This window comes from Triticum urartu, chromosome 7 (assembly GCF_003073215.2).
Source record: "Triticum urartu cultivar G1812 chromosome 7, Tu2.1, whole genome shotgun sequence".
Taxonomy (NCBI): Eukaryota; Viridiplantae; Streptophyta; class Magnoliopsida; order Poales; family Poaceae; genus Triticum; species Triticum urartu.
The window spans coordinates 168,599,627-168,616,630 of NC_053028.1; the positions used below are offsets into that span (position 1 = coordinate 168,599,627).

Below are 17,004 nucleotides of genomic sequence, written 5' to 3' on the forward strand. Positions count from 1 at the left end.
ACAAATTACACAGAACTATGGAGCTAAAGTACAACTAGCTAGATCAAGGCATTGTTCAAAAAGACAACATAGTTCAGTAAGTCATGAACATAAATACTGCAGAATTTGGAGATCACTTAGATACTGTAAATTCAGTTAGCAACAAGACAGACAGATTGCACTTAGATTTCAAGGAAAAATATGACTACACCACACTGTAAATCATGAACATTGACACTGTAATAACTGTTTACTCCACACTGTAAATAGACAGAACAAATTTTCTTTTTTGCCACAACTTGAATCTGCTCTGCAACTTATGAACTTGTAGGTGTTCTGCAGATTATCAAGAGTGGTGAAACAGTTTTGATTTACAAACATAGTTACTCCTACTACTTATCTGTGGTTGGCCAGATCATAAGTGCATCATGCTTGCTTATCTGAGCCTAATACAAAAAGATAAGAGCAGTTTTAACATGGTCCATCACAGGAAACAGAGCAGAAGAAGTACTGGTGCAGGAGCGAGTGCAAGGTTCAGAAATCCATCACAGGAGCAAGAAGAACAACAACAGTTTTACTAGCTTGCATGAACAAGTGGAGCAAATTGCTCAGAGGTACATCCGTGGCGATCGTACATGGACGAACTAATACATCAGCCAGTGAGTATCCTCGTATACACTTTGAAAGCAATTTCAACATCGGACTTAGTAGACACTTGCAGGCGAGAAGAAGTTGCTGTGCCCTCCAGCGTGAAGATTGGCCGCGGCATTGCACCTCTTCTCCTTCTCCAGCGCCTCTTCGGCCTTCCACGCTGCTTCAAATGGATCATGGAAGATGATCGGCGGCGGCGGCTTGTAAGTCCCCACGTCTTGGGCAATGGATGACTTGTCGTTCGTCGACTCTTCTGCTTCTTCATCGAGGAAGGTCCTAAGGAACTCCAGCTCGTCAGCTTCGAGCGGGACGATTTCTTCTGCAGCATCAGCGAAAAGCCCCTCTGGTTCCAAGTAGAAATTCTGTTCGATGCTGTTAGTAGCTCCGACCGGGAGATTTTCCTCCGCTTGTGACCCGAGAAGCTCATCGATTGTGCAACAGAACCGGGCCATGTCGTCGTCAGCTTCAGGTACGGATTCATCCGGCAAGAAAACCGGTGCTGCAGCGGTGAACGACGATGTGGCAGGTGCCGGGACCGGGACGGCACCGCGCATCCTCTTCTGAGGGCGCGCCGGATGAGGCTCGGCGGCGGCAGCGGTTGCTGGCCTCTTCTGCGCGTGCGTGCTCTGGGTCACGGCCTCCGGTTGCGGTTGTTGAAGCTTGTACGCCTCCGATTCCTGTCGGGCCGCGTCAGGGGCATGCTGAGCCAAGTGCATCTTGCAGAAGACCTTCACCCCGTCGCTGACGGTGGCCCCCGGCAGCAGGCACCGGTACTCCTCCATGACCCAGCTGGTGGACTTGCCCTTCTTCTTGAAGGACAGGTTCTTGACCTCGCCGACCTTGACTCCCGCGTGGCAAATCTCCGTGGTCTTCTGGATGGTCCAGGTGCCGGTGCCGGCGCCGCGCACGCTCCGGTGCTTGCTCCCGTTCTTGCTCTTGCACGTGGTGAAGAAGAACCGGTCGCGGCTGCTCACGGCCTGCGGCACGGGCGCGTACCGGGCGGTCAGATCCTTGGGCTCGCAGCCGGAGATGTTGGCGCGGTGGATGAGCTTGTCGACGCCGTGCAGAGTCTCGCCGGAGAGGAGGCGTGGTAGGTAGTAGGTGACGGCGTCCACTTCCGTGGGGCTCAGCCGGTAGTGGTGGAAGACGTCGTCGACGTCGAGCCCCTCCATCCCGGCCGGCGGATGCCCGATCTGCTGCTAGGGTTCTACTGCAGCTAGGAAAGGGTGCTGTCGATCGAGGGCGGGCGGGCGACTGGGATTTGGGAGAGGTTTGTCTGCGGGACCGGGAAGGTGTTGTGGGACGCGAAGGTGCTGTGTTCCGATTTCCTTATCTGAATCCGAAAATGTCCCCAGTTCAGTTTGCCGCTCCCGTTTGCTTTCTTGATTCTTTTTTGAGTAATAGAACTCCTATTTCTTTTTTTGGCTTCATTTCTTTGAACCATACTCTCGGACCTTTCATCCATGGCAACATGTACTCACCAAAGCAGTCGAGGCCAGAAATAAGGCCAGAAATCTATAATCGTCACTCATCAGGGTACACTACCAAACACTACCAAACCCCTAACTTTTACAATGCACAATCTAAGCAAGACATGTCCGCGAAGAGCATCTCTAACAAATTCCATAGAAAGGTCCCGAAATTGTAAAATAACCACCGTTTTATGGCAGTTTTGAGTGAAAAAATGTCCATTTCAGATCCCACAAAAACGGTCGGTCCTGTAAAAATTTATATAGCTCCCCCTAAGAAAAATCTTGTTCCCAAGATATGGAGTTTTGTAGGCAAAATTTTCAGCTCCATCTATACCAGAAAACCGTTGATGGGAGGGAAGTTTCATGTCAACCGCCACCGCCCCTGCCGCCAGCTCCTGATTTCGGCCGTCTCTTCCTCGTGGCTCATTCCTGACGGCCATCGCTCCCCTCGAGCTCTCGAGTGACCGCAGCAGCTCTGCTATGGATGTGGGCTCGAGGTCACCACCAAGGCCCGACGACCATCGCGCCCCTCAAGTTCTCGGGTGGCCGCGGTAGCTCGGCCATGGATGCGGGCTCGAGGTCGCCACTGGGGCCCGACGGCCATCGCGCCCCTGAGCTCTCGGGTGGCCGCGGTAGCTGCCATGGATGCGGACTCGAAGTCGCTATTGACGCCGGATGGCCATCGCGCCCCTCAAGCTCTCGGGTGGCCGCGGTAGCTCTGCCATGGATGTGAGCTCGAGGTTGCCGCCGGGGCCCGACGGCCATCAAGCGGAGGAAGCGGTCGCGGCTCCTTGTGCGGGTGATTTGGGGAAGAAGATGGCCATGTAAATGTCGGGGTTGCAAATACGGGGTAGGCCCAAGTATACGAATGGCACATGACTCATATATATAAAGTATGACCCAGAAAGCAATGGGCCAGGGGGCTCCACAGTTATCCCACCAAAGACAAGGAGGGTGGCATGAGACCACACTAAGTTCCAACAGTCAGATGCCAGGCCGCCCGACTGTCGAATACTAGCACTCGGCCGGAGACAAAGGGAGCAGTCGGCTAGGCCATCAGACGACGGCTCCCTAGATTCCTCTCGGCCACGACGCCTTAATGATGGCAGTTACCTAATGGTGGTATAATCTAACTAAATACAGAAGTTACCAATAGTAAATGCCATGAAACAGTCAGCCACACCCGAGGCCATGAATAGCATTAATACCAACTCATTATGTACCCCCTACTTGGTGCACTCTATATAAGCTAGGAGAGAAGCCACAGGCTGATGGTTGAACATCCACACTTTATACCTTATGCCAAGAGCTAAGAGACCACAGGAGTAGGGTATTACCTCCATCGTAGAGGGCCCGAACCTGTATAATTCCTTGAGCATACTCCCAACTGCACTGTTCACTAGATACAATTGCCTCTACATTCATAACCCTTCTAGTATTGTTAGGATTATATCCATGACAGTTGGCTCCCACCGTGGGGCAAGCTTCTAACGATGATATGTTGCGTTTGGCTTCATTATCGGTTCCCGCTGGCAGCATCCGCTTCAGAGTTCTCGAGTTCCCCATCGACGTGTCGGCATGGCATCCTGATGCCCGGTTGAATAGCGCTGACATGTCGGCTCGGGGGAGCACCCACTACCGAGCCAATGACTCGGGGGTGTCGGGCTTACATCTCCCATCGTCATACCGGTCGGCAGCTGGCGTCGCTGGAAGCAATTCGGCAAACCTCGTCCTTAGTTCGGTCATCCCGCAATTCGGCTCGTGGGGATGATGGACTCTGAGTCTATTTATCCTCTCTTGGAGTCCGTCTCTCAGGAGAAGAGATCTGCGGATCATAGACATCTGTGGAAGAAGCCTTCATGGTTGTCACGTCACCACCCGAACCGAGTCACGGGAAGGCTACTGCCAACCCAACTACAACAATCGGTGGAAGCGCAACTGATGAGGACCCGGCCACCAGAGAACATCGTGAGGCGCCCGAGCGGGTCCTTCACACCCCCATTCCGGGTGATTCGCCGGCTGACAAGGCCCTTGAGGCCCACGCCAGGAGATTCTGGCGGAGCGTGCCCGGCTGGCTCAGACTGAGAACAACCTGATTGTTCGGGAGCATGATCTGCTGGACAGCAGTCGGCCGCGGCACCCCAACCCTTCGGTAATCCCACGAGGGCGGGACTTACACAACAATTTTGTACTCGGAGGCCCCGATGATATCCAAATCCTTGGCACCCCGACTAACAATGTCCGGGCGGCGACCAAGCTGGCTGATGCTATCCAGCAACCTGCTAACGGGGTCGTCACAGAATGAGCTCATCTCACTGTCTCGTGACCGGCTGGCTTCACGCAGTCGGATCCTAGGAGGGACTAAGAGCCGAGTTCCCACAGTGGCTTCGTCACATCCTCGTCACACGGCTGGCCAGAGGACTGCAACTCGGATGGATACCCCGGTGAGAAGGCCGTCCTATTAGACCTGGCCATGGGCAGCCCGGCCCGAACGGCCCGACCCGACCCGGCCCAAAAATCTCGGGCCGAGCTGAGCCCGAACATGCCATCGGGCCGGGCTCGGGCCTGAAAATCAAGCCCGATGGGTTGATCAGGTCGGGCTCGGACCTGTGAAAAATGGATTTTTAGCCGTGGTCGGGCCGGGCCAAACAGGCCATGTCGGGCTTTTCTAGGTTCGGGCCGGGCTCGGGCCTGATTTAGTAGGCCCGATGGCCGGGCCGGGCCGGTCCCCAATTATCGAACTGGTCAGAGACACCCATCACCTTTGACCGGCCGGATCACCCAGCAGATATACCTTATCCCGGACGCCAGGCTCTCGTGGTGGACCCACTCGTCAATGGGGTCCGACTGCGAAACATGCTGATGGACAGAGGAGTTGGACTGAACATTTTGTACACAAGTATAATGGACAAAATAGGAATTCTCCTGTCGAAGCTTAATCCGACTGGGATGACCTTCCATGGGGTGGTCCCTGGCATGCGTGCCAAACCACCCGTTCAAATTTCCTTGCCAGTCGCATTCGGCGACGAGAAGAACTACCGCAAAGAGTCCTTGTCCTTCATGGTCGTCGACTTCAAGAGTGAGTATCACGCCATCTTTGGTCGGCCGGCCTACGCGAAGTTCATGGCCCGTCCATGCTACATGTACTTGAAGCTTAAAGTGCCAAGCCCCAAGGGTGTGATTACGATCCCGAAACGCGCATAAGAAATTGCGAATCTAAATGCCAGCATGGCAGATGCAAGCATTGCGGAGATGGATTTCGCTGCATATAAAGTCGTTGTTGTTCAGACTGAGATGCCTTTGGCAAAGAAACCGGCTTCATAGTCAGCCTTGCAGTTGACGACCGGCACAAAGAAAACCAAGTGCACCCGGACGACCCTTCCAAGACGACAGATGGGGCATTACTTGACTTATTGGAGCTATCTTCATCATAGGCACTTATTCACCAGCCACCACATTCTCAGATACATTCCGCATTACAAATTTGCAACGATGAAAGTTAATGACTAGTTGCAGTATAAACCATCACTGTCCTTCACTGTTTGGAAATGTAGGCCGTAGTTTGGCCATCCAAGTTTAATTTTGACCAACAACTAATCTGAGAATATGTGGATTATGTTGAGGCACAATAAGGTTATGTTTTTCCAGAAGTACTTTCTTGTGATTGTGATTTGTAATACTGTACTTCAAACTTGGATAATAAATTAACACCTTATAGATTTCCTACAGGAGGGAGTAGTTCCCACAGCGAGAATATTGACTCTTGTTTTTCTTTTCAGTCGGTAGCTTGTTGGTTCAGATACTGGGATCATTTCTTGATATTGATGTATCAGAGGACAGTTACCAGTTGAGCAGCTGATACATAAATCGTAAAAATACGATTAAATAGCTCAACAGTCTTGTCGGCGCCGACAAAGCAATTTTTCATATGATCACTACTGCGACGTAATATGCCAAATAACTAGTATGACACTGCAACAAGATATAACTACAATTACTGCCAGTTGCTACTGCCAGTTGCACAAGGAATGGAAAACTCACTAGGCTGACAAAAATAGGGGCGGCTCACTGGTGGCTTGAGCAACTGATGAAAACAAACTGTGGTGCGTTATGGCGTGGAGAACACAGCTACAGAAAATGGTGATGTGTATCACTTGACTAAACGCCTAGGGTAGCCTGATTTCGTATCAATAACATTCTAATCCCCTTTTCTCTCAATGTAAATCCATCTACATGATGTAGTATGTAATAGATTACTTCATGCTGATTCTGCATCAACCTTTGTTTTAGTACGTTATTGTTTATTGTCAACTAGATATATGTCCATAAAACTAGATTGTACCACTGACGCATAGCTTATAAATTCTCCATGGGATCAGAACTGCAGGAGTAGTATATATCTCGAAGCATATTCCAGCCCAATACACAAAAAAACAAGATTATACTCACACGAGTAGTATATATCTCAAAGCAGAACAGAAGTACCATTCCAGACTCACAGAGCAAGAAGTAGAGCAACAGTTTTAGCTTGCATGAACAAGTGGAGGTGGAGCAAATTTCTCAGAGGTACATCCGTGGCTACCCTTTACCCCTTTCAAGTTTCAACTCCTTCTATCAATGCAATGACACACAAGCTTTCACGTATTTGAGAAAAAAGTAATGCAAAATAATATAACAATTCAGGTAGCAAATACTTCTAGTTTCTAAATGCATAAGCACATAGTACCATCTATATACAACATTCAAATATAACAAGATGCATGCTAAAGATATTTCCAATAATCGAACTAAGAACAAGGAACCACGCCAAAACCAAACAACTGACCACAATGGAACTGACTGTACACATGATGGTCTAAACTTTTAGCAATCATGTCCGCTTACCTGACCTGAATTCTGCATTTGTGGAGTCTAAGTAAGCTAGTGGGACTAGAGCTCTAGACTATTGGGATATACGAAGCTGAATCTCAAATTCCATTCAGTGTAGCTTTCGTGAAAGCAGTCACGGTTCAGACCTCAGACTTTTTTTTAGGGGGTTCAGACTTCAGACATGGACTGGCGGAGCTATGTGTTAGGAAAATGGGCCATGGCCCCGCCCAGCCCATAGCAAACACAGTCTGGGACAGAGAGCAATTGACCCATGAGCCATGGCCCGCCCAGTCCATAGCCCGTACCACCACTTGCACCGTCCGCCCGGCAGGCCACCATGGATCTGCTTGTCACAGTCGCCAATACGAGGCAGGACAATCGATCTGGAAGTGCGGGTTAAGACTCAGCGGTCAGCACGAGACGAGACACCATCGATCGATCTGCTGTCACCGGAGTAGTCCTAAGTTAACTTCTGAATCCCTGCATGAAAAACTTGCTCCACTTGCCACTTCAGTAGGCCTTTCAGGTTATAAATCGACATTGCCATTGCGGTTATTGAAGATCTTCTTGTATAGCTTTTGGATCAAAGACAAGCATTTCGTATCGCCCTCGTGTATACCAGTAAAAAATACAACTAAATGATGGGATTCATGCATAGTCAATGAAACTACAAAAGGAAGTCTGAAACTATCAGAAAAGTTCAGACTTAAATTATCAACAAAATCAGAGTTTGCACTAGAAAGACAGCTACTACAATCTGTAAACTATTATCATTTGTACTGTGAAAAAGGTTGGAGAGAAAAGTTAATGAGGATGAGTCACATAAACCAATTCAGATCACTCCCTCCCCAACATTGGCAATGCTCACTAGATCTTTATAAATCTGGGTACTTGTTTGAGTTAAAAATAACAAAAGGGAATTCAGAAAGGAGATCAAAACATATAATATTGGAGGGTTAGGTTCAGTATAACCTCTTGTACCTCCTGTGCATGTGTGAATTAAGGAGTAGCAAGCACAGGAACGGCAACGTTCAGAGATGACGGAAAATCAAGGCACAAATTACACATAACTATGGAGCTAAAATACAACTATTTAGATCAAGGCACTGTTAAGAAAGATAACATAGTTCAGTAAGTCATGAACATAAATGCTGCAGAATTTGGAGACCACTTAGATACTGTAAATTCAGTTAGCAACAAGACTGACAGATTGCACTTAGATTTCAATGAAAAATATGACTACTTCACACTGTAAATCATGAACATTGACACTGTAAGAAATGTTTTCACAGAAGAGTAAATGGTAAGAAGCGTTAAAGGGGAACAGTGAGAGAACACAACATGTAGAGGCACATAAAGGACTTTGGTGGATACACTAATTCCTTATTGTTCGACGATTCTTAGAGGAGAGGAAAAATGGCAAAGAATCCCTCAAAATTTGAAGTGTGGACAGAAATAGTAGGTGGAGGACGATTAAGGAGTTCCATTTATCAGTAAAAAATGACAATGTTGCTTGAAGGATCTTTTGTTAGCAAGGCGCAAGAGAATCCTAAGGATATATGTTTGTCGTGTTCGGTGTTGAGCCATTTAAATATTTATACCCCCATTGCAACACATGGGCAATTAACTAGTCACTACAAAAAGGTTAATCCACATGTTGCAATGTTGTAATGCGAAATAATAATAATTCAGATAACAAGTATTTCTAGTTTCTAAATGCATAATTACAGTGTACCATCAATATGCAACATTCAAATAACAAGATGCATGCTAGAGATAATTCCAATAGTCGAACTAAGAACAAGGATACACCAAGCCAAAACCAAACCGAACCAGACAACAGCCACAACTGACCACAATGGAACTGGCGGTACACAAGATGGTCTAAACTTGTACTCCCTCCATCCCAAAATGTAAGATCATTTTTTACACTATGATACTGTCAAAAATGATCTTATGTTTTGGGACGGAGGGAGTAGCAATTATGTGCGCTTACCTGACCTAAATTCTGCATTTGAGGAGTCTAAATAAGCTAATAGGCCTAGAGCTCTAGACTAATGGGACGAAGAGCTTAAACTCAAACTCCATTCACTGCTGCATTCCTAAAAGCAGTCATGGTTCAGACATGGACATGCGCCAGTCGTTGCATTGGAGGTCTGTATATGTTTCAACTGGCAAGTTACAAAATGATGATTGTCTGACCCCAAACATTTCGATGACTCATTGAAATTTTTAAATACTTTGGCATCTCCCAGAAGGATCAGGCTTTAGTTGATGATAAAAGACATGAATTCAGCGACGCAAAATAGACAGAACATTTTTTTGTTGTTGCCACAACTTGAATTTGCTCTGCAACTTAGGAGCTTGAAGTTGTTCTGCAGATTATCAAGATCAGTGAAACAGTTTTGATTTACAAACGTAGTTACTCCTACTACTTACCTACGGTTGCCCAGATCATAACTGCTTATCTGAGCCTAATAAAACAAAAAGATAAGAGCAGTTTTAACATGGTCCATCACAGGAAACAGAGCAGAAGAAGTACTGGTGCAGGAGCGAGTGCAAGGTTCAGAAAATCCATCACAGGAGCAAGAAGAACAACAACAGTTTTAGTACAGCTTGCATGAACAAGTGGAGCAAATTGCTCAGAGGTACATCCGTGGCGATCGTACATGGACGAACTAATACATCAGCCAGTGAGTATCCTCGTATACACTTTGAAAGCAATTCCAACATCGGACTTAGCGGAGCGGGTGGTGGAGGTGGCTGATGCGCTAGGGTTGGGCCGCCCGCCCTGCCCTTGGGCCTGCTGGGGGCCTCTGGGCCTGGGTCGGCCCAGCCATGTCCTATGGCCGTCGGGCCTTCTGGTGGGGGGCCCCTGTCGTCTGCGGGGGAGCTTTCGGCCCCTGGTGATGGACCTGGCCCCGTCAGCCCACGCGGTCGGCCTGCCCCGGGAGGGGCCCGGTGGCCCGCCTGCCAGCGTTTTATATGGCTGCGCAGGGGCCTCCGCGACCCCTCGCTAGGGTTTCCGGCTCGTTCCAGTGAGGTGCGGCGCCATCGTCTTCCCATTAGATCTCTCGTTCCCCTTCCCCCTCCTCCACCTCTCTCCCTGTCCTTTGCCGAGGTGACGGCCATGGGCGACCGGCGCGCGGACAAGCCCCCGATGGAGCCCCCGCTCTCTGAGGAGGAATGGCGGCGCGAGAAAGCCCTACGGGCGCAGGCGAAGCGTGGCCAGTGGGCCAAGGCGGCAGGGCGAGCGGACGGTGGCGGTGGATCTGAGCATGGTCAAGACGGCGGTGCTGGTCGGGGCTACGGTGGCTACCAGGGCCATGACACAGGATCTGGTTTCCACGGGCGCGAGGGGGATTGGGGTCCTCCCCCCCTGGTGGGGCCAGCAAGAGAAGAAGCAGAAGCACAAGCATGGCGGGCGACGCCGTGAGCTGGAGCGCAAACCAGAGCACCCCCTGTGCGGCGGAGGTCATGGGGACCCGCTGGCAAAAAAGCCCCGGGCTTCGCCTACACCGCTTGCGGTGGTCGCGCCCGATGCGCCGCGGGGCTCGGCGGACGCTCCCATTCCAGTTGAAGAGGAGGGTGGGGAGTGCTTCAAATGCGGACGGACCGGTCACTTTCAGGCCAAATGCACCTTTCCCCCCCTTTGTGTGATCTGCAAACAGGAGGGTCATGCCTCGGCGTACTGCCCTTCACGGGGCAAGCAGCCGCACCTCCAGATCATGGGCAGCACCATTCCGGGCGAAGGTTTCTTCTGCATGGAGTTCGAAGAAGAGGAGATGGCGGAGGGCGATGACCTTAAAGCTGCCAATGGTGCCATACTGTCAGCAGAGCCGGGGAGGCTTTCGCTGCATACGCTCACGTAGGAGCTGAAGCACATGGTGGCTGGAGACTGGGACTGGCAGATTGCGCAGGTTGGCGACAACGACTTTGCGGTGAGCTTCCCCTCTGCAGATCTTCTGAATATGGCCAAGACAAGTGGCAAGCTTTTCCTCTCCATCAATGACATTACGGTGCTGGTTCGTGACTCGATCCATGAGACGATTGTGCCCCTCTCCATGCCAGAGGTGTGGCTTCGCCTTCATGGCATCCCCAAGAAACATCGTCGGGTCGATCGCCTGATGGAGGGGCTCAAGATGCTGGGCAGACCTATCGTGGTGGACGAGCTGTCCCTCATCCGGGTGGGACCGGTGAGGATGAAATTTGGATGCAGAGCCCCTGACAAGATGAATGGTTTTGTGCAAGTCTGGTTTAATCAAGAGGGCTACGACATACGGGTCGAGGTGGAGCGACTCCCAAAGCGCCCTGGAGACGGGCCGGCGGCGCCTGGCCCTATCATTCCTCCCTCTCACCCGGGCGACAAGAGTGCTGGACCGTCTGGTCCGGGGACCGGAGGGTCAGCTGGGCAGCAGCAGAAAGATCCAGGGACCCAGGGCGGGCACAACACTGGGAACGGGGACCGCGCTATGGATGTGGACATGGATGGTCGCGAGGATGAACCTGAGGATAGCATGCCCGACACGTCAATTGACAAGGAGACCTGGAACCAATTGGGTATCAAAGAACGCGCGCTCGATGAGGGGAAGGAGAACGCGGAGCCTGGGGCGCTGGCGATCTCGGACACAGCTGGGAGCAGTCCGCCCCCGTCCCGCGCTCTGGTGGGGGCTTTCAATATGGTGGGATCGACGGCGCCTCCCGTGGCTGTCGCCCCAGCCTCCCCCAGTCTGCTCGGCTCGGACTCGGGCGTGGTGCGCAATGAACATTCCATCCGCACCCCGGTGTCGAGCCGCCGCAGTTCGGGGGGCTCTGGGCGTGCCCCCAAGAAGACGGCTGGTCGGAAGCCTCCTCTCAAGCAAGCCGCCTTGGCGCTTCCTTCGCCGGTGGCGCCGGCGTGCGTGGACCTTCAGGCTGCGTTGGGCTTCGCGGGCACGGCAACCAAGGCTCGGCGCTCTCGGGCATCTCCGGGCCCCCAGCGGGCTCCCAGTGCCCGGGCCAAGGCGGCGTTGGGCGAATTGTCTTCCTTGGAGAGTGCTCAGCTTCGCCTGGCGGACAAGAACTTGGAGATTTCAGGTAACCCTCCCCCCTCCTTTAAGATTCTGAACGCGTTTACTAATCCGCAACTAGTTTCTATCCTAGACGACAGCGGTTTCGATTTAGGAACGGAACGTGGTGAGCTTGTGTCCCTTATTCGTGCTCGCGAGGAGGCCCAAACGGCTTTGGCAGAGGCCGCTGCTGCGGCCAAGGCCAGGGAGGCCGATTCCACGGCGTTGGCGGTCTTTGCTAACCCAGAGGCTTCGGGTAACCCCGCCATGCTTGTCCTGTCCGAGGGGGCTGCCGCAACCAGGGAGGTTGCCACAGCGCCGACAACAAGCCGCGCCCAGGCTAAGAAGCGAGTGGCAAAACCGGTGACCTCCAGAGGGGTTCGCCTACTGTTGGGGATATTCTGGGCGTAAACCGGCCTATCTGGGCCGGGTTAACTTCGTCAGTAGTTAAGTATGTTAAAGCCCAAGAAGACAGAGGAGGGCTCAAGGCCCATGGTCGGTTCAAGGCCTGTAGCCGTAAACCGGCGTTAGTAGTTAACCTATATTGTAAGTTAGGAATAAGTAGAGACCAAACCGGACACTTATATGAGCCGGTATTGGGACTCCGTAAGCCGGCGGGAGTCACCCGTGTATATAAGGGGACGACCCGGCGGTGGTTCAAGGACAACAGACAACAACTCGAGACATAGGCGAAGCTTGTTTGCTCCCTAGTCATCGAACCCCATCAATTCCATAACAACTAGACGTAGGCTTTTACCTTCATCGAAGGGGCCGAACTAGTATAAACTCTCTTGCGTCCTTGTGTCCGCTTTAACCCCTTCAAGCTAACCCGTCGCGATGGCTCCACGACTAAGTCCTTTCTCTAGGACATCTGCCATGACAAAACCACGATAGTTGGCGCCCACCGTGGGGCTATCGCACGATGGTTTCCAGTTCTTGGAGGGCCGCTTTGAAGGACTCGAGGGCTACGCTATAGGCCGGATGACTAAGAGTCGTCGCGGCAAGCTCTACATCGACGACGCAGGCTGGGGCCCCGAGGCCGGCTCAATTGAGTACGGGTACCGGGTCCCCTTTGGTAGCATTCACGTTTTCATTGGCAAGATCGGTGAACCGGGCCCTGAGCCGGACATCTGCACCGACCTCGTCGAGACGGCTTGGCGTGCACGATCCGCCCGGGTTAAACAGGCTATGAAGCGTGCCTTCATGGGAGTCATCCATGGAGGAAGTTATGAGGACGGATCGGAATTTTGCGGCACGACCGTCGTTTGTTCTGGTGACGAATCTTCGACCGGAGAAACCGAATCTCTTTATCAGCTACAAGATGGTCGTATTGGGAGTTTTTCCGATGGCGATAGTATTCCGGACCCCTCTAATCTGCCCAACCGGGTTGGAATATTCATGGCCGGAACGCAAGCAGCGCTTCATTCTTCGACAGCTGCGGCAACGATCTCCGGTTCAGTAGCGGCGATGGCTGCCGGGGCAGGAGGCCCTGTGCACCCGCCGGCTCAGATTCTATCAGAACTATTTGATGTGTTGGTTGTGCTTATGGCGAAAGTTAATCCGCCGGATTAGGACGTTCACAACGCGGAGATTGCAAAGGTAAAGGAACAGATCACCCATGCCAAGGCGGTTCTGGCGGCTGAGGACACCAGGATGGCCGCAGAGCGGGCCGCTTTAGACGCCCATGCCTACAAGCTTATGTTGGACTAGAGCGCGTCGCATGAAGTCATGAGGAGGAAGCACCGATCCCGCTTACCTCCGGTTTTCGAGGCCAAAGACCTTTTCAACACTCCAGGACCAAGAGCCAGCAATCCGCTGGAGGGAAATCGGGCAGACGCCCCTGGGACTGGTGCACCGGTTCAGCCTCGTCAGATGGACCCGCCTCGTCAAAACACCATGGTACCTCAGGCTGCTTTAACACCCCCGGGTCACTACTCCAACCCAATGGACAATCTTGTTGCCTCTGCTGCACGGCTGGAGGCCATTCCAATTGAGGGTGACTCGCCGCAGGCAATAGAGACGCGACGGGTCAAGGAACTTCTGAGGACAGCTTTGGCCCAACAGGAAGCGTACTCGTACAGCCGCAACCGGATCCACTCGACCCCTCGTCCAAGCCGGAGCTATAGCAGACATATGGATGAACCGGCAGTGTCGAGTAATGAACGACGTGGGGCACCCCGTGGCAACAATCCGGCGGGTGGTGCTGATGACGCTCAGGGAGTGGTGGACCGGGCCCGCACGCGCAGGGAGGTCGAGTTAGCCGCACAGCATTAGGCTCGGCAGCTCACGCCGATTCGTCCAACCACCCTGACTGAACCTGGTGTTACTTCTAGTTCTTTGGGGGTGCCTTGCCTTATCCCCGCTTTACGCAACGTGCGTTTGCCCAAGGATTTCAAAGGCCCACGCAAGGTACCAAATTACACGGCGGATCAACCTCCAGAGACATGGGTGGAGTGCTATGAGATGGCCATGGAGATGCTTGATGTGGATGACGCAGCGTGTGCAAAATACTTCACCATGATGCTCGAAGGAACGGCCCGTGCTTGGTTAAAAAGTTCGCTGGCTAATTCTATCAGCTCATGGGCCCAATTACGAGCCCGGTTTATCAGCAATTTCAAAGACACCTGTAAACAGCCTATGTCGATAGTGGACTTAGCTGCATGCGTCCAGGAGGAAGGAGAATCAACGACTCATTGGGTGCGCCGGATTTCACAAGTGTTGCACTCCTCAGACCGCATCAACGTTGACACCGCAGTGTTAACCCTAGAAGGCAACTGCCGGTTTGGACCCCTGAAGCTGAAGTTGGGACAGATGAAGCGTCATTGCACCGACATGGGGACCCTCATGGCCGCTTTGGTGAAATATGCTGATTCTGATAGTACCAAGGATCCCGAATCTGATGATGACAAGACAGGGAAAGGGAAGAAGAACAGCAGTTCCAAAGGTCAGCAGCATCACTGGGCAGGCAATGGTGGAGGAGGCAAGCGTAAAGCGGATGATAACATGGACTTTGTGGCTAATACCAACGCACAGGACAATGGCCAGCGACGCAAGGGTAGGCCGAAAAATCGTAATGGAGCACCCAACCCTAACCCAAACCGCCTAAACTACCTGCTAAGCCAGCCCTGTCCAAGACATGGGACGAAGGAGGCGCCGGTAAACCACCTTTGGAAAGATTGCTTTATTATGCAGGAGTTCAAAAATTCTAATAATTTCCGGTATGATCACGAATCTGGCGGTGGCTCGGGATCCGGGCCGGGTTACGGTGGAGGAAGTTCCGGTTCAGGATTCAATGGTAATCCGGGCAGACATAATGGTCAAAATAGTCAGAACAACCAGGGTGGTTACAACCAACGGCAGCAATAGTCAGGTTACCAGAGCAACCCAAAGCAGTTGAGTAATGGGCAGTACCATGTCTTCACCACTAGCTTGGACAAGCGAGACCGGAAAGTTCAGAGGCGGGCGGTCAACTCTGTTGAACCGGCCATACCCCGTTATCTACGTTGGTCTGAACAACCAATCATATGGAGCAGAGAAGATCACCCTCCCCAGGTCGATAATCCGGGTCAGTTGGCTCTGGTGGTGGCGCCTCAGGTGGGAGGTTACAAGTTCACCAAGGTGCTCATGGATGGAGGGAGCAGCATTAACATCCTGTACTATGAGACCTTCCATCGTATGGGACTAGCAGATAAGAATCTCAAACCATCTAATACAGTATTCCACGGTGTAGTGCCTGGAAGATCAGCATATCCCGTTGGTAAGATAGCTCTGGAAGTGGACTTTGGGGATGATCATGATTCCAGGTCGGAGACATTGACATTTGAAGTGGTGAAAATCCAAAGTCCATATCATGCCCTGTTTGGGCGACCGGCCTACGCCAAGTTTATGGCTCGGCCCTGTTATGTGTATTTGCAGCTCAAGATGTCGGGTCACAAGGGGACAATAACGGTTCACGGAAGCCGCAAAATCGCTTTGGAATGCGAGGAAGGAGATGCGGCTTATGCAGAGTCGGTTTGTACCACCGAGGAGTTGAAGTACTATAAAGACAATGTTGATCCGGCGGACATGACTCCGTTGAAGAAGCCAACTACGGAGCATGATCCGGCCCTGAAATTCAAATCGGCAGCAGAAACTAAGCTTGTTGACTTCGTACCTGGTGATTCGTCCAAGCAGTTCAGCATCAGTGCCAACTTGGATCCGAAATAGGAAAGCGCGCTCATCGAGTTCATCCGTGAGAATCGGGACATTTTTGCATGGAAGCCCTCTGACATGCCAGGTGTACCGAGGCAACTCGCTGAGCACACACTTAATGTGGATCCTAAATATAAACCGGTGAAACAGTTCCTCCGTCGGTTTAACAAAGAAAGACGCAAGGCAATTGGAGAAGAGGTAGCCAGGCTCTTAGCAGCTGGCTTTATTGTTGAAGTTTTTCACCCTGAGTGGCTTGCCAATCCGGTGCTGGTCCTCAAGAAAAAACGGCACCTGGCGCATGTGTGTGGATTACACAAATCTTAATAAGGCTTGTCCAGCAGATCCTTTTGCCCTCCCCCGTATTGATCAAATTATTGATGCTATGGCGGGTTGTGAGCGTTTAAGTTTTTTGGATGCGTATTCTGGCTATCATCAGATCAAAATGGCAGTTAAGGACCAGGAGAAGATGACATTTATAACTCCCTTTGGAGCCTTCTGCTATGTGTCTATGCCCTTCGGGCTCAAGAGTGCTCAAGCAACTTACCAACGGTGTGTACAAAATTGTCTTCACAAGCAGATTGGCCGTAATGTACATGCTTACGTGGATGATATCGTGGTTAAGTCCAGGGAGAATGAGACTCTGATTGATGATTTGAAGGAAACCTTTGATAACCTGAGAACATACAAGATGATGCTTAATCCGGACAAGTGTGTCTTTGGTGTACCGGCGGGCAAGTTATTAGGCTTCTTGGTGTCCAATAGGGGAACTGAGGCTAATCCAGAGAAGATCACAG

The 17,004-nt window shown here is 51.5% G+C and overlaps 1 protein-coding gene across 1 annotated transcript; it reads right to left on the bottom strand.

Moving 5' to 3' along the window:
* Nucleotides 1–535: 535 nt before the first annotated feature.
* Nucleotides 536–1,947, bottom strand: LOC125523808. Its single transcript, XM_048688879.1, has one exon. It carries the CDS (start codon nucleotides 1,800–1,802, stop codon nucleotides 684–686), a length of 1,119 nt encoding a protein of 372 aa, XP_048544836.1. The 5' UTR covers nucleotides 1,803–1,947; the 3' UTR covers nucleotides 536–683.
* Nucleotides 1,948–17,004: the final 15,057 nt, after the last annotated feature.